At 42.4% G+C, this 18,975-nt stretch overlaps 1 protein-coding gene across 11 annotated transcripts in view; it reads right to left on the minus strand.

The window, feature by feature from the left end:
• Nucleotides 1–458: 458 nt before the first annotated feature.
• Nucleotides 459–18,975, minus strand: part of GRIP1 (glutamate receptor interacting protein 1) — a gene marked incomplete at its 5' end in the record, with an annotated part of 699,088 nt that continues 680,571 nt past the window's right edge. For all 11 annotated transcript variants that reach the window (XM_082635788.1, XM_082635796.1, XM_082635794.1 and 8 more), the window contains 2 exons: nucleotides 459–726; nucleotides 3,157–3,303. In XM_082635788.1, the coding sequence (XP_082491914.1) occupies nucleotides 499–726; nucleotides 3,157–3,303 (375 nt within the window). In that variant the 3' untranslated portion in view covers nucleotides 459–498. The remainder of the gene's footprint in view (nucleotides 727–3,156; nucleotides 3,304–18,975) is intronic.

The raw sequence follows: 18,975 nt of genomic DNA on the forward strand, positions 1-18,975 counted from the left end.
CCCATAGCAGCAGTCCCAGCAGTTCACCAAACTAGTTCTTCTAGTACAGCCAGCTTTATGAAAAGCCTTGTTGGTTAAATCCTTACATGAATGACTTTGTAGTAAGAAACTGATTTCAAAGTGAATTAAGGAAATTATCATAGAGAACATTTTCAAACAGATATCTCTCTTTTTAAAAAGGAATAGGAAGATGGACTTGTAAAAAATTTCCTCTGATGTTAACTGTAGAGAGGGGTGGCCTAGGTGTTTTTCTTTTTCTCTACCCTTGGTCTTGGCAGGGGATTGCCTGTCATATGACATAGTGATCACCAACAAAGAAACCTCTTCAACTTGAAAGGGGAAGTGAACATGAGCCATGAGATTTAAAAGACCCCTGTGCTTGCAGTTAATGCCACATGATTATCTGTGCTTCAAATGTCACAGAAATCTTAAAGGGATTTTTTTTTTTTTTAGCACCATGTAGATATTGTCTTTTGTCCTGCTTTATCAAAAGCATCGCTATAATGTATTAGTGGGTTCTCGTATCTCCAAATTACCACCGTGGCTCGACTGTTGGAAAAAAGCACTGTTCTGTTCACTCCATTCTCCTCCTGGTAGAGTCTGTTCTATGGACTTCTGTGAAGCCAGGGGGTTTCTACTAATAACCAGGTCCAGCTTATTACCAGATTCTGCTATGAGGGGCACAACAAGGCAGCAGTCAAAGTCTCTCGTTCGGACATGATTAACCTGAAAGGTCAAGAAGCGCCATTTTGAATTACTGTTATAGACGTAAGATGATTCCCAAAACCCAGAGTAACATTTCAGACATAACAGGTTGATTAGAGTCTTGAAAGTGCTTGAATGAGCACTCTGTACAGAGAGGTCTATCCTGGCCCTGACCACACTATAACATGGGTATTGGCTTACTTACTCTCTGCTACTAAATTGTAAGGCCCTTGCGAGCAGGAAACAGGGACACATCCTAGTGTCCCCCATGCTGAGCAGATCACCTTATTCATGGCAGGTGCTCCAAGTGCCAAATATTATCCCTAATTTACAGATGAGGAAAGTAAGGCACATAGTGGTTAAGAGATTTGCCTGAGATCAGAAGTTGGCAAGTGGTCCAGCGAGGATGTAATCTCAGGCAGTCTGGATGATTCCAAAGCTCGTGCTCTTGACCATGATACTGAACTACTACTCTCGGTCATGAACCCACCCCCTCCTCAGCTTACGCATGCGTTCATCTTCTTTCATGTTTCCTTATTCTTTTTTTTTTTTTTTAACATCTTTATTGGAGTATAATTGCTTTACATTGTTGTGTTAGTTTCTGCTGTGTAACAAAGTGAATCAGCTATACGTATACTTATATCCCCATATGCCCTCCCTCTTGTGTCTCCCTTCCACCCTCCCTGTCCCAACCCTCTAGGTGGTAACAAAGCACCGAGCTGATCTCCCTGTGCTATGCGGCTGCTTCCCACTAGGTATCTATTTTACATTTGGTAGTGTATATATGTCCATGCCACTCTCTCACTTCATCCCAGGTTACCCTTCCCCCCCCACCCCGTGTCCTTAAGTCCATTCTCTATGTCTGCATCTTATTCCTGTCTGCCCCTAGGTTCTTCAGAACCTTTTTTTTTTTTTAGATTCCATATATATGTGTTAGCATACAGTATTTGTTTTTCTCTTTCTTCACTCTGTATTACATTGTTTCCTTATTCTTTCCCCCTAAAAGTTTAAAGAATCATCTACATGCTGCTTCCATTCCTTGACTTTTCACTCTCTCCCCAATCTTCTCAGTCTGGGACCTGACCCTTATATATTGTATAAATGACCCCAATTGTCCAACACAGGAATGGTGTCTTGAGTTCTCATCCCCTTTGGCCTTTACCTACTCATCCTTAAAACTCCTTCCTTGGCTCTTATGACACCACTTTGTTTTGACCTTTTTAGCATTTTAACTGCTCACTTTCAGTCCTTTCCTGCCTTTACTTCTTCCTGTCCTTTAAATTTTGTTTTTCTTAGAATTCTATCTTTAGTTCTCTTCTCTTCTCTTCCTTACTAGAAATCCACCATAGGCAACTTTATTCAAATCCATGCCTTCAGTATCCCAAATCTTTACTTTTGGCTGTAACGTCTCTCCTGAGCAACAAATGCAAGCTGCCAGCTGCCTCACAGACTGCTCTGCCAGGATGCACTGAAGGCATTAAAGACTCAGGTCTGGTACATGTGTCTTACCCTTACCTACCTGGTCTCCTTTTCCTGTGATCCTCCCCTTTGTCACCCTACCCCACTCCACCTATGATATAATTGTATTGTCTTTCTAAATTATAAAATATGTCATTATTCTGCTTAGAAAATTAATATACCTCCAGAATAAAGCCCAAGAGCTTTATCTTGGCTTTCAAGGCCCTTTACAATCTGAGTCCAGTCTACTTTTATAGCCTCATCTTCCATAAAAGTAGGTATAGCTCTAATTTATAGATGAGGAAGACAAAGAGGTCAAATAACTTGTCCATAGTTATTTATTCAGCAAATACTAGAGTATCTATGGAAAATAAACGTGTTCCTTACCCTTAGGACAAGAGTAATTGTTATATTGCCATGGTAAAAAGATCAGAATTGGTTTTAAAACTATCAATCAATGACAACTTGCTCAGTGAACACGTGTCTGAAAGCCAACCAATCAGTGCAGCCTCATGCTTTGAAAGGCAACTGTTTAGGGACAGACTCATTCCATTTGAACATACTTTCAAGGCTGATGGCAACCCTCTCCTCTTCCTGCAAAATGCTCTTTCTAAAAACTGTACGTAAGATCAGGAATTTGCTTTGCTCAATGAAACTATACCTGACCACCAGAGTACTCCTAGTACTTAACAGTAAACAAGGTTCAGCTTTTGGGTTTTAGACATTGTGTGAGATACTGATATCAATCACTGTATAATGGGAAATGGGAGAATAAGGTACTAGCCCTGTTCTCAAGAAGTTTAGAACCTGCTGGGGAATATATACAGGGAAACAGGCCGTTTCAGTAACTGGTAAGTTCTACCAAAGGAAAAAGTGTCTATGCTCTATAGGGGGGGCCTCTAATCTAGTCTTGAGGCAAAGGAGGATGGGTGGACACTGGAAATTAATTTGGAAGTCTTATTTGATCAAATAAAATTCCATCTGAGGTCTTACCTGTAAGAGCCTATCGTAGGGCTTTAGGCCACCAAGATCTCCTGGCCCAGCTGGGCGAATATTTTTGACATATACTCCTTTCTCCAGCAAGCCATCTGCTACACTGAACCCAAAGTCCTCCATGTCAGAGCTCTTGTACAAGGTCACCTGGAAAATGAGAAAATGTGAAGGGGATATTTAGGTAGGTTGAGGACTTTTGCTTGTGAAATTTCTTGATGAACCATATTTTCAAACTAATTTCAATATAATAGATTTGTAATAGTTTCGGCAGCTCCCCCCAATCTTGAAGCTTTTTCCATTCTCTAGGAACATCCTTGGAATTTGCCAAGTCCCACCCAGAACTGGAAAAGGAGGAGAAATGCTGGAGAGTTCTGGTCTCTTTTTTTTTTACTTGCAGTCATCAGGTGTATATAGGTGAGAATTTCCCAGGGGCATGTTCACTTCTCCTGGAGCAACCCCTAGGTGTTGGGAGAAGCCAGGGTTAGCCCTTTGCAGCTGGATATCAGGATTACGCCAAAGGCCTTTCCTTCCTGTTCACTGTGCCTGGTGCTGTGTTCAGTGCTCAGCATATCCTCTGCCTTTGAGCAAGAGCCAGGAAGTCCACCATTTTATTTTCTCTAGTATCCCAGTCAGTGCTTCAGTACTGTGGGCAAGAAATGTCTTAAAAGGGAGAGTGGCCAAGATGGCAGAGTAGAAAGGTCCTGAGCTCACCTCCTCGTATGAGCACACCAAAATCACACCTACCTGCAGAACAACCATAGATGAAAAGGACTGGGACCTACCAGGAAACATCTACAACGAAAGGCAAAGAAGGAACCACAAGATGGAACCACCAGTAGACTCGTGATGTAATCAAATCCCATACACCCCGGGTGGGCAACCCACAAACTGGAGAATAATTATACTGCAGAGGTTCTCCTCCAGGAGTGAGAGTTCTGAGCCCCACAGTCAGGCTCCCCAGCCCAGGGCTCCTGCACCAGGGAAGTGAGCCCCCATAGCATTGGCTTTGAAGGCCAGTGGAGCTTAAGTGCAGGAGCCCCATGGGACTGGGGTAAACAGAGACTTCGCTCTTAAAGGGCACACACAAAATCTCACGCACACCAGGACCCAGGGCAAAAGAAGCAATTTGATAGGAGCCTGGGCCAGACCTGCCTGCTGGTCTTGGAAAGTCCTGGAGAGGTGGGAGGTGGCTGTGGCTCACCCTGGGGACACAGACACCGATGGCAGACATATTGGGGATCATTCAGCCACATAAACACTACTGGTGGCTGACATACTGGATCATTAGCACCAAGACCTGGCTCCACGCTACAGCCTGTAGGCTCCAGTGCTGTGAAGCCTCAGGCCAAACAACTAACTGGGCAGGGACACAGCCCCACCCATCAGCAGGCAGGCTGCCTAACGACTTCCTGAGCCCACGCTGCCTCTGGACTCGCACCAAGATAGGGCCCTGCCCTCCAGAGGGCCAAGACCCAGCTCCACCCACCAGTGGGTAGGCTTGAGCCCTTCTCTTCAGGAAGCCTGCACTAGCCTCGTGATCAGCCTCACCCACCAGGGGACAGACACCAGAAGCAAGAAAACTACAATCCCACAATGCAGGCTGGACCCTACCCCAGGGCAAGCTGAGACCCGGCCCTCCCCACTAGCAGGCCAATGCAAACTTCTGGACACCACAGACCCCATACCCAACTGTATTAGGAAACCACCCCCCCCCACCAACCAATGATCTGAAATGAGCTCTGGGATCCCTGGGCCATGCAAACAGACTCCAGGAGCCATCTGTGCCTGCCAGTAGTCCAGCACTAACCCCAGGATCTGGCTTCACTTGTCAGTGGGTGGGCAACAGCCCCAGAGTCTTTGGGACCCTGGCTCCGCCCACCAGTAAGCCAGCACTGCTAGGGTTGCACAACCTTGTCACCTTGCCTGGTGACAAGGCCCCACTAAACAGTACCAGCAGCATCTGCACAAGGCAGGGTCTAGCAACCAACCAAGCCTACCAGACTGCCCACACAGTCAGCCTACCACAAAGAAGGACCCATGCAGCCCTCTTAGGGGGAACCCCTAGAGCATATAGCTTGGGTGATGAAAGGGGAGTACACTGCTGGGATGCATAGGATACCTCCTACAAAGGGCCACTTCTCCAAGGTTGAGAAATGTAATTAACCTACCACAGACATAAAAACACAAACAGTTGGGCTTCCCTGGTGGCGCAGTGGTTGAGAGTCTGCCTGCCGATGCAGGGGACACGGGTTCGTGCCCCGGTCTGGGAGGATCCCACATGCCGCAGAGCGGCTGGGCCCGTGAGCCATGGCTGCTGGGCCTGCGTGTCCGGAGCCTGTGCTCTGCAACGGGAGAGGCCACAACAGTGAGAGGCCCGCGTACCGCAAAAAAAAAAACCACAAACAGTAACTTAGACAAAATAAGGTGGCAGAGGACTATGTTCCAGACCAAGGAACAAGATAAAACTCCAGAAGAACTAAATGAAATGGAGATAGGCGATCTACCTGAGAAAGAGTTCAGAGTAATAGTCATAAAGATGACCAAAGAACTCAGGAGAAGTATAGATGCACAGAGTGAGAAGTTAAAAGTTTTACACAAAGAATTAGAAAATATAAAGAACGACCAAACAGAGGTTAAGTATACAATAACTAAAATGAAAAATTCACTAGAAGGAATTAATAATAGACTAAATGATTCAGAAGAACAGATCAGTGAGCTGGAAGACAAGAGTAGTAGAAATCAGTACTGCTGAATAGAAAAAAGAATGAAAAGAAATGGGGACAGTTTAAGACACCTCTGGGACAATATCAAGCATATTAGTATTTGCATTATAGGGGGTCCCAGAAGGAAAAGAGAGAGAGAAAGGGCCCAAGAAAATATTTGAAGAGATAATAGCTGAAAAATTCTCTAACCTGGCAAAGGAAACAGGTACCCAAGTCTATGAAGCACATAGAGTCCCATACAGGATTAATCCAAAGAGGAACAATACCAAGACACACTGTAATCAAAATGACAAAAATTAAAGAGAGAATACTAAAAGCAGCAAGGGAAAAGCAACAAATAACATACAAGGGAACTCCCATAAGCCTATCAGCTGATCTTTCAGCAGAAACTGAAGGACAGAAGGGAGTGGCACAATATATTTAAAGTGATGAAAGGGAAAAAACCCTACAACCAAGAATAATTTACGCATAAAGGCTCTCATTTAGATTTGATGGAGAAATCAAAAGCTTTACAGACAAGCAAAAGCTAAAACAATTCAGCACCACCAAACCAGCTTTAAAACAAATGCTAAAGGAACTTCTCTAGGCAGAAAAAAAAAGAATAAAAAAAAAAAGGGTCACAACTAGAAACAAAATTACGGGAGGAAAAAGCTCACCAGTAGAGGTTAAAAGACAAAAGTAGTACTGTCACCTGTATGCACAATAAGCAGTTAAGGGATACATAAAACAATCTGATGTAAAATACAATATCAAAAACAGAAATCATGAGGGGAGGAGAATAGAAATGCAGGGTATTTAAAATGCTTTTGAAATTAAGAGATCAGCAACATAAAACAATCAGGTATGTATATAGACTGCTATATAGAAACTTCATGGTAACCACAAACCAAAAACCTATAATAGATATACACATAAAAAAGAAAAAGGAATCCAAAATAACACTAACAATAGTCATCATATCATAAGAGAAGAGAAAAGGAGGGGGGAAGACCTATGAAAACAAATCTGAAACAATTAACAAAATGGCAATAAGAACATACATATTGATAATTAACTTGAATGTAAATGGATTAAATGCTCCAACCGGAAGAAGCAGACTGCCTGAAATGGATACAAAAAAACTAGACCTGTATATATGCTGCCTACAAGAGACTCACTTTAGATCTAAAAACACATACAGACCGGAAGTGAGAGGATGGAAAAAGGCATTCGATGCAAACAAAAAATCAGAAGAAAGCTGGAGTAGCATACTTAGATAAAATAAACTTTAAAGACTGTTACAAGAGACAAAGAAGGACACTACATAATGATCAAGGAATAAATCCAAGAATAAGATATAACAATTGTAAATATGTATGCATGCAACATAGGAACACCTCAATATATAAGGGAAATATTAACAGACATAAAAGGAGAAATTGACAGTAACAATAATAGTAGGAGACTTTAACACCCCACTTTCATCAATGGACAGATCATCCAGACAGAAAATCAATAAGGAAACACAGGCCTTAAATAACACATTAGACCCCATGGACTTAATTGATATATATATACAGCATTCCATCCAAAAGCAGCAGAATACACATTCTTTTCAAGTGTGCATGGAATATTCTCCAGGATAGATCACATGCTAGGCCACAAAACGAGTCTCCATAAATTTAAGAAAGCTGAAATCACATCAAGCATCTTTTCCAACCACAATGCTATGAGACTAGAAATCACCTACAAGAAAAAAGAACTGCAAAAAATACAAGCACATGGAGGCTAAACAATATGCTACTAAACCAATGGATCACTGAAAGAGGAAATCAAAAAATACCTAGAGACAAATGAAAATGAAAACATGATGATCAAAAACCTATGGGATACAGCAAAAGCTTATAGTGATACAAGCTCACCTCAGGAAACAAGAAAAATCTCAAATAAACAACCTAACGTTACACCTAAAGCAATTACAAAAAGAAGAACAAACAAAACCTGAAGTTAATAGAAGGAAAGAAAGCATAAAGAGCAGAACAGAAATAAATGAAAAAGACTAAAAAAAATAGAAAAGATCAATGAAACTAAAAGCTTGTTCTTTGAAAAGATAAACAAAATTGATAAGCCTTTTGCCGGACTCATCAAGAAAGAAAGGGAGGGACTTCCCTGGTAGCACAGTGGTTAAGACTCCGTGCTCCCAACGCAGGGGGTCTGGGTTTGATCCCTGGTCTGGGAACTAGAGCCCACATGCATGCCAAAACCAAGGAGCAGGTGAGCCGCAACTAAGGAAACCAACTGCTGCAATTAAGGAGCCCACCTGCCACAACTAAGGAGCCAGTGAGCTGCAACTAAGGAGCCCTTGAGCTGCAACTAAGGAACCCACCTGCAGCAACTAGGGAGCCCACCTGCTGCAACCAGGGAGCCTGCCTGCTGCAACTAAGACCTGGCACAACCAAATAAATATAAAATAAAAAAATAAATATTAAAAAAATACACAGCACCAAAAATAAAAATAAAGGAAGAAGGCTCAAATCAAAACAAGAATGAAAAAGAAGTTACAACTGACACCAAAGAAATACAAAGGATGTTAAGAGATTACAATGAGAAACTATACAGCAATAAAATGGACAACCTAGAAGCAATGGACAAATTCTTAGAAAGGTACAATCTCCCAAAACTGAACCAGGAAGAAATAGCAAATATGAACAGACCAATTACCAGTACTGAAATTGAATCAGTAATTTAAAAACTCCCCAAACAAACAAAACTCCAAGACCAGATGGTTTCATTGGTGAATTCTACCAAACATTTAGAGAATAGTTAACACTTATCCTTCTGAAACTATTCCAAAAAATTGCAGAGGACGGAACACTTCGAAACACATTCCATGAGGCCACCATCACCCTGATATCAAAAGATATCACAAAAAAAGAAATTACAGGCCAATATCACTGATGAACATAGATGCAAAGATCCTCAACAAAATACTAGCAAACCGATTCCAAATACTAGCAATGCCTTAGAAGGATCATACACCATGGTCAAGTGGAATTTATCCAGGGGTGCAAGGATTTTTCAATATCTGCAAATCAATGTTAACAAGTTGAAGAATAAAAAGCATATGATCATCTCAATAGGTACAGAAAACACTTTTGATAAAGTTCAACACCCATTTATGATAAAAACTCTCCAGAAATTGGGCATAGAGGGAACCTACCTCAACATAATGAAGGCCATATATGACAAACCCACAGCTAACATCATATTGAACAGGGAAAAGCTGAAAACTTCCCCTGTAAGATTAGGAACAAGACAAGGATGCCCACTCTCACCACCTTTATTCAACATAGTTTTGGAAGTGCTAGCCACAGGAATCAGAGAAGAAAAACAAAGGAGTACAAATGAGAAAGGAAAAAGTAGAACTGTCACTGTTTGCAAATGACATGATAATATAGAGAGAAAATCCTAAAGATGCCAGTAGAAAACTACTAGAGCTCATCAATGAATTTGGTAAAGTTGCAGGATTCAAAATTAACGTACAGAAATCTGTTGTATTTCTATACACTAACAATGAACTATCAGAAAGAGATATTAAGGAAAAAATCCCATTTACTACTTCACCAAAAAGAATTAAATACGTAGGAATAAACCTACCTAAGGAGGCAAAAGACCTATACTCTGAAAACTATAAGACACTCATCAAAGAAACTGAAGGTGACACTAACAGATGAAAAGATATACCATGTTCTTGGATTGGAAGAAACAATATTAAAATGATCATACTACACAAGGCAATCTAGAGATTCAGTGCAATCCCTATCAAATTACCAATGGCATTTTTCACAGAACTAGAACAAAAAATGTTTAAATTTATATGGAGGGAATTCCCTGGTGGTCCAGTGGTTAGGACTCAGTGTTTTCACTGCTGTAGCCTGGGTTCAATCCCTGATCGGGGAACTAAGGTCCCGCAAGCTGCGCAGTGTGGCCAAAAAAAAAAAAAAGAAGAAATTTGTATGGAAACACAAAAGACCCCGAATAGCCAAAACAAGCTTGAGAAAGAAGAATGGTATAATGGAATCACTCTCTCTGACTCCAGACTATTCTACAAAGCTACCATATCGAAACAGTATGGTACCAGCACTAAGACAGGCACATAGATCAATGGAACAGAATAGAAAGCCCAGAAATAAACCCACACAATTATGGTTACTTAATCTATGATAACAGGGAAGAATATACAATGGAGAAAAGACAGTCTCTTCAATAAGTGGTGCTGGGAAAAGAATGAAATTAGAACATTTTCTAACACCATATACAAAAATAAACTCAAAATGGATGAAAGGCCTACATGTAAGACTGGATACTATAAAACTGCTAGAGGAAAACATAGGCAGAACACTCTTTGAGATAAGTCGCAGCAATATTCGTTTGGATGTGTCTCCTAGAGTAATAGAAACCAAAGTAAAAATAAACAAATAGGACCTAATTAAACCTAAAAGCTTTTGCTTTTAGAGTAATAGAAACCAAAGTAAAAATAAACAAATAGGACCTAATTAAACCTAAAAGCTTTTGCATACAAAGGAAACCATAAACAAAATGAAAAGACAACCTACAGAATGGGGGAAAATATTTGCAAACGACGCAACTGACAAGGGATTAATTTCCAAAATATTCAAACAGCTCATAGAGCTTGATATCAAAAAGGCAACCCAATCAAAAAACAGGCAGAAAACCTAAATAGACGTTTCTCCAAAAACATACAGATGGTCTACAGGAACATGAAAAGATGCTCAATATTACTAATTATTAGAGAAATGCAAATCAAAGCTACAATGAGGTATCACCTCACACTGGTCAGGATGGCCATCATCAAGAAGTCTACAAATAACAAATGCTGGAGAGGGTGTGGAGAAAAGGGAACACTTCTACACTGTTGGTGGGAATGTAAGTTGCTGCAGCCACTATAGAAAACAATATGGATATTCCTTAGAAAACTAAAAATAGATTTACCATATGATCCAGCAATCCCACGTCTGGGCATATATCCAGACAAACCTATAATTCGAAAAGACATTGGGTTGGCCAAAATGTTTGGTTAATGAATACATTGTTCAATAAAGTTCTTGGTGAAAATGAAAAATGTGTCTTTTATTTATTACTTAAAACCAAAAGAACTTTTTGGTTAACCCAATACATGCACTCCAGTGTTCATAGCAGCACTATTTACAACAGCTAAGACGTGGAAACAACCTAAATGTCCATCAACAGACGAATGGATAAAGAAGATGTGGTATATATACAGTGGAATATTACTCAGCCATTAAAAAGAAAGAAAAATGCCATTTGCAGCAACATGGATGGACCTAGAGATTATCATACTAAGTGAAGTAAACCAGACAGAGAAAGATAAAAACCATATGATATCACTTATATGTAGAATCTAAAAAACTGATACAAATGAACTTATTTACAAATAGAAATAGACTCATAGACATAGAAAACAAACTCATAATTACAAAAGGGAAAGGCGGGGGGTGTGGGATAAATTGGAAATTTGGGATTATCAGATACACACTACTATAATATAAAATAGATCAACAACAAGGACCTACTGTATAGCACAGGTAACTATATTCAATATCTTATAATAACCTATAATGGAAAAGAATCTGAAAACGAATATATATATGTATGTGTGTGTGTATATATATATATATATATATATATATATATATATATAACTGAATCGCTTTGCTGTACACCTGAAACACTGTAAATGAACTATAGTTCAATTTTTTGAAAAGTCTTAAAAGACCTGAAAGTGCTCCTGTAAGGAACACCCTCCTCTGGGGCCTGCCTTCAGTAGCTCCCTCAGTCCTTGTCCTGGGTTTGGTTTAGCAATTCCAGGCATTCCTGGAAATGCCAGGATTTGCAAATCCACCCTTCTCAGCTGTGGGCCTCAGCTTGTTCTCTCTGCATTAAGGCAGTACCACCAGCTAAAGTTTCCCCCAACCCCCAGTCCTCCTCTGACCACCTGCAAGAGTTAGTCTGAGGTTTACGCGTTCATCAAATGTGTACTGAGTCCCTCCTCCATGTGCTAAGCCTGGTTCCGAGTGCTTGGAAACAGTAGTGAATGAGAGAGAAGAGGCCGCCTTCTAGAGGCAAACACATTAATGTGTAATGTTCACTGAGACCCACTGTGCTGGACACGCCAGACAACATACTCAGCACATCACACTCACGCAACACTTAATGTGACAGCTATTTTTAGTAAGGTTTGCTGCATGCCCTCCACAAAAACTGATGCACACATCAAGCAATAATTTAGGCTTAGTTTTTAACTCTAATTATTTCAAAATGTATGTTTTGGGACTCCCCTGGTGGTCCAGTGGGTAAGACTCCGTGCTCCCAAAGCAGGGGGACCAGGTTCGATCCCTGGTCAGGGAACTAGAGCCTACATGCTGCAACTAAGAGTTTGCATGCCACAACTAAAAATTCCGCATGCTACAACTAAAGATTCCTCATGCCACAACTAAAAGATCCTGCATGCCGCAACTAAAAAGATCTCACGGGCTTCCCCGGTGGCGCAGTGGTTGAGAGTCCACCTGCCGATGCAGGGGACACGGGTTCGTGCCCCGATCCGGGAAGATCCCACATGCCGCGGAGCGGCTGGGCCTGTGAGCCATGGCCGCTGAGCCTGCGCGTCCGGAGCCTGTGCTCCGCAACGGGAAAGGCCACAACAGTGAGAGGCCCGCGTACCGCAAAAAAAAAAAAAAAACTCACATGCTGCAACGAAGATACCGCGTGCCGCAACTAAGACCCAGCACAGCCAAATCAATTTTTTTAAAAAAAGTATGTCTTATTTAACACACATAATACCTAAATACATTCTTGTAGAAGAGTCAAAAATTCAGAGCTATACAGGGCAAAACGTGAAGATTAATACTCTTATAGCGGGTTTATGTTTTTATACCAAGTTACTTTACTGCAGAGAGATATGGAATATTGAAGGAATCCAAAAGTGGTCATTTGTGGATTTTCATCTCACTGGACAGAGAGCTAAAATACCAAGCTGGCCGCGTCAATTCTAATCACCAGGCAGCCCTAGTGGTTACTGCCATATTAGAGGTTAGGAAATTCAATTTTATAGACGTTAAGTAACTCGCCCAAGATCACAAAAGTATTGAATGGTGGGGCCGTCTCTGTCTGACCCCAGGCACTTAACCGTTATATTCTATTGTTGCTCAAGTGCCTTATTTCATAGATTCTAAGATGTACTTATTTTTCATACTTTAAATTCTCTGAAATCAGGCCGTGTTTTATAGGCCATGGTAATCTTAGGACCTATGAAATAGGTTATATAAACATCTCACCACTACCTGCCTCTTTCCAACAATACACTAGAAGGAAAGGGGCCAGAATTTTGTTACATATTTACTTTAAGAGAAAAGAAGCTGTGCCTTGCTGGGTTGTCCTGATCAGAAGAATCAACATCACTCAGGAGTGTGTTAAAATGCAGAACCTCAGACCCTGCTCTGAACTGCCATCTGCCAATTTCTGTGCACAATGAAGTTTGCTCTGTGTGGTACTTCACACACCAGAGGGGCTATTACATGTTCTGAAAAGGAAGAGAGGGAACTAACACTTAATGACACTCTTGGCAGGCTCATTCCATCACTGTGCATATATGAATGTGTGTATGTGTGTGTGCACACGTGTGCATTGGACCCTATGATGTGCTAGGCACTGTTTGAAGGACTGAGTGAAAAAAAGATTAAAAAAAAAAGATACAGCAAAAAAAAAAGATTAAAAAAAAGATACAGAAATAAACACAGCACAGCCATCATGAGTATACAGTCCAGTGACCATATCTGACTTAATCCTCCTAACTAACAATCCTGCAGGACGGGCAAGAATCACAGTTGTTTTTTTTTTTTTTTTTTTTGGCGGTACGCGGGCCTCTAACTGTTGTGGCCTCTCCTGTTGCGGAGCACAGGCTCTGGACGCGCAGGCTCAGCGGCCATGGCTGACGGGCCCAGCCACTCCGTACGAACCCGTGTCCCCTGCATCGGCAGACAGACTCTCAACCACTGCGCCACCAGGGAAGCCCAAGAATCACAGTTTTAAATGAGGTAGTGTATATGAAGTTTTAAAACCTGAAATGACCTGGTATCTGTGGAAGGATCACTTTTGTGGCACTCATTTATACAAGCATAGAGTAGAAAGTCCTACTTTACTATAGAAGACGTGTGCGTGTTTTAGCAAAATCCAGCCCCCCGCATCTGACATGTACCTTGATGATGCATGGGGAGAAGTTAAACTGCATGAATGAGAGCACCCTCTCCCCTCAAAGCAAAACTCATCAGGAGGAGAGGAGAGGTCTTTGTTGGTAACCTGGGCTCAGGTAAAAGCCTGAGGAAAGTATGTGGGAGATGCCCTGCCAAGCTCCTCGAGGGGGGCAAAGGTTTTTGTTTTTTTCCCTGATAATATTCCAAACTCCTCAAATGGTACCTGCCACACAGTAGGGCTAGTATTTTGTCAAATAAATGAAATGACTGGTTCTGACATACCATGTGGTTACGCTTGGAAGCTAGTCAAAACTGACCATCACGTGCTGTGTGAATGGAGTGGGATTTAGTTCTGAGGGTCAAGCCATGCCCCGCCTCCCGGGCCCAGGGCGGGCTATGCTGGAAATGAGCAAGGCAAAAAGCTGCAGGGTGGCTGGCGTGGATGGGGCCCGGCAGGACAAAGCTCCATAGTGACACCGTGTGGCCACGAGAGGTGAGAGCACCTCTGACGTTAGAGCCAGGCCTGCCCTGCCTTGAGCTGAGGAAGCCCCATTCTTGCACGGAGAGTAGGGTGGGATGGAGGGTCCTCCAACTCAAGATGCTGGACTTCTTGCTAATAAGGCTGTGGGACTTGATTGATTAGCTTTAAAAGCAAACCAGGGCTTCCCTGGTGGCACAGTGGTTGGGGGTCCGCCTGCCGATGCAGGCGACACAGGTTTGTGCCCCGGTCCGGGAGGATCCCGCATGCCGCGGAGCGGCTGGGCCCGTGAGCCATGGCCGCTGAGCCTGCGCGTCCGGAGCCTGTGCTCCGCAACGGGAGAGGCCACAACAGTGAGAGGCCCGCGTACAGCAAAAAAAAAAAAAAAAAAAAAGAATAAAAATCTCAACTTCTGGGCCTCCCTGGTGGCGCAGTGGTTGAGAGTCCACCTGCCGATGCAGGGGACACGGGTTTGTGCCCCGGTTTGGGAAGATCCCACATACCGTGGAGCGGCTGGGCCCGTGAGCCATGGCCGCTGAGCCTGCGCGTCCGGAGCCTGTGCTCCACAACGGGAGAGGCCACAACAGTGAGAGGCCCGCGTACCGCAAAAAAAAAAAAAAAAAAAAGCAAACCAGATGCTACTGTCTCCACCGAGTTAGTTCAAACAGACGGAAATGAAAGCTCAGAGGGGGTTAGAAACTTGCCCAAGGTACACAGATAGTAAGCAACAGAGAAGTGGTTCAAACCCAAGTGGCTCTGACTGCAAAGCATGGATCATTGCATGGCATACTACCTCTTTACCTAGCACGTGGTTGCTTAATAAATATTCACTGCAGAGAAGATATTTTAAGCCCCTCTGGAATTATGATTTTGCCTTAGGCCAACAGGACAGGAGAGTTTTATGTGAGGTGGGAATGTTACTGAGATATAATTGACATACAGCTCTGTAGAAGTTTAAGGTGTATCACATAATGACTTGACATACATATATTGTGAAATGATTACCACAATAAGTTTGGTTAGGAGAAAGTTTTTTTCGGGGGGGGGCATGCAGCAAGGCATGTGGGGTCTTAGTTCCCCTACCAGGGGAACCTGTACCCCCTGCAGTGGAAGTGTGGAGTCCTAACCACTAGACTGCCAGGTAAATCCTGAGAAATCTATTTTTTAACGAAAGATTTCAAACATATTCAAGAGCAGAGATGCTAGGACAATGAATCCTCATATACTCCTCACTCAGATCCAACAAGCATCAAGAGCTAACTTACTTCATCCCCCCGTCTTTTATCTTCTTTGGGGGAGTATTTTAAAGCAAATGCCAGTCCTCATGTCATTTCACCCTTACATAACTCAGTATGAATCTCTAAAAAATATAATCACTTTTTTACACAACCTCAGTGCCATTAATTCATTCACAAAATCAGCACTTATTCCTTGATATATTCTAATATCTAGTCTGTAATAAAATTTCCCTGATTGTCTCAAAAAGTGATTTTTAGAGTTAGCTTGTTCCAGCAAGGCCCACGCATTGGTGTTAGGTCTCTAAACGTCCTCTTACCTAGAGCATGCCCCCATCCTTTTTTCCCTGTGCTACTGACTTATTGTTGAAACCATGTCATTCGCTCTGTAGCATGCCCTTCTGTGCCCCATTTTCCTTTAAAAGGAAATTAGCTCTGGATGCTTGAGTTGAGGCAGAATCAGCTTTGGGGGAGGGGTAGATCACAGGTAGGACAATGTGATTCCTATAACAACACATCACTCAGTGTCTAGGTGTCCCAGTTTGGGTGGGTTCGGGTGATGACAGTTTAATTCTTCCATCATAAGGTTCCCCATTAAACTTCAATTTAATGGTTTCATCCATTGATGACCTTGTCTGAATCAATAATTTTATTAGGGGTTGCAAAATGATAATCTTTTTATGATCTCTTACTATCTTCTATATGAGCTAGAATTCTTTTGTAAAGAATTCTCATTTCTTCAATTAGTGCTGTTTGGTTACTCTGAAGTAGTTTGTACAAGAAAGGCAAAATGGATGCTAATTCTTTCCTTTCATTTTTAAAATAGGGAATTAGTGCACTAAATATTTCCAATGGTGTCCCAATGAGGTTTTTTTTGAGGTGAGGGGGAAGGGAATGACCTTTTTAAAGTACATTATCAATATGAACCTATGGGGTTTTATATATATGTTACGATCAATTGCATCATTCTTTTCGGTGCTCAAGTTTCCTCATCTTTGGCCAAGGGAAGTCCTCCCATATTGACTTCATGTTGTCCTTTTGATATGACCCGTTTGCTCTGATAAGTTATTTGCTTTCTGGCACAAGATACCATAGACTCACCATGAACTTCCTGCCTTGATTGGAGGAAACACTTCTGGTTTACATTCTAGTCCCTTTCTTCCCAGACTCATGTTCCTTTCTCAAAGGGAGGAAGGGGAGGAATAGGGAGAGATGGGTACAAAGGAGGAGGGAGTGGCAGTGACAAATAGCTAACATGGTTGGTGATAGTCTGCTATTCTTGGGACTCTGTTTACGAGTGGATGAAATTTCTCTACTCCAAGGTCCCTGCTTTTATGCCTCTCTTTGGCTTTGTCTGTGGGATCTCCTGTCCTTATGCCCCCTTTCCATCTTTGTTCCTAGTCAGGTTCTCTCTATGTGACAAGCAGCACAAATGGGGTGGAAGGTGGTGCACTCTAGTTATCTCTGTTCCACTAGGCATAGGTTAGGAGAGCAGTCCCATGGACCCTCTGCATATGGCTGGCCAGTAAGAGGACTGGCGTCTGCTCTGCAAGCCAAGCCATACTCTTCAGTCACATCTGAATCTGAGAGTCACAAAGCCTATGCTTGCAATGGCCATTAGGAAGCCCAACTCTGTCTTAGCTCTGAGATATGTTTCTCAATACAGTGAACCTGAACCCTTGCATTTGGGGTACAGTTGGTGCGGGCCTCAAGTAATAGTGAAGTTCTTCATTGCTCAGTTGGCCTGTGCTGCTTGGGCGTTTGCTCCACAGGCCAGAACCCAGAAAGGGCAGAAGGATGAGTGTCACCAAACACTGCCAACACCAGGCAGTGGTAATATGTTAACCACACAGTAGAGAACGGACGTCAGCCAGAGCAGGTTAGCAGATTAGCCCATTAACTGGAAAGTCACAGCTGTTGGCTAAGAGGCTTGGCTCTCTTGAGCCTTAGACTTGATGATACAGCTTTATGGCCAACTCTTCAGGATGAGAGGCTAATAAAAGGTTTAAATTTGAAAGTAATCTGTTTCTCTAGAAAGATTTCCTAAGGTTAGAGGAGAGTGAATTTTAATAGCCAGCGCTATGGTTCTCCTGGAAATAGCTTGGAAATAGCAAATAACAACAGGAAATTTAAAAATGATACAGAGGTACGATTCCAGGAATCAATAATTCACAAAAATAGGACACACGGCTGCTCTCAAAAGCAGCAACAATAAATTGTGCCGTGTAGCTGCTGCCCTCCTGTTTAGCTGGAGATGGGTAGTGGTTACTTCTGATTTAGTTCCCGTCCAAAAGTAATTCTAAGGATTCCAAAGTTTAAGTCACAATTTTCCCCCGCAGATGAATCCTTTCACCAGGAACTTTCCTATATATGACTGCTTTTGACCTCCCAACAACTCTGTGCAGAATCATGCCCTTCCTACGAACGAGGACACCGCCCCTTGAACTTGGTGAATGGACTTGTCCAGTTAGAATACATAAGCCTGGGAATTTTGGTATTAGAATATCTGACCTCATGTGCTGTGTTCCTTCCACCAAATCATGACCTTTTTTCCCCTCGACATACAAATCTACTAGCTGGTCAGGCAGTTTTTATCCATTTCCAACTGCCCAACCAACCAAAGATGAATAATTGATCACATCTGCTGTATTTCTTCCCATCAGAGCCCTTCTGTGGCTTTCCCCAAGCATCCGGCCAAACTGCTCCCAGCTGCTGAGAGCTCTCTGTGTTCCACCCTAACCCAAGTAAATCAAGATTTTTCTTGCAAGATCTCCATTCCGTGCTGACCAGAGGATGCCTCCGGGGAACGGACTATGAACACAACGCTAGATTTTCTGTTCTAAAAGGGCCAATGAAGTCTCTTGGAACGTAACCCTCTGGGCAAGGATACCCTTTTACGAAACCCAGTTCAATTTTAACCATTCATCACAGCGCACCTGCAATGGCCTCTAACCCTCCTGAGAACAGAAGCTTTAACAGGAGGTGGCGGGTTTCACCGTGATTCAAGTTGAGCCTTGTTTTGTATTTCTAAGCAAGTCTATCTGCATGTCTGAACAACGTCCTCGCGGGCCTCTCACTGTCGTGGCCTCTCCCGCCGTGGAGCACAGGCTCCA

Source organism: Mesoplodon mirus (genome assembly GCF_964341445.2).
Source record: "Mesoplodon mirus genome assembly, chromosome: 11".
NCBI classification, from domain to species: Eukaryota; Metazoa; Chordata; class Mammalia; order Artiodactyla; family Ziphiidae; genus Mesoplodon; species Mesoplodon mirus.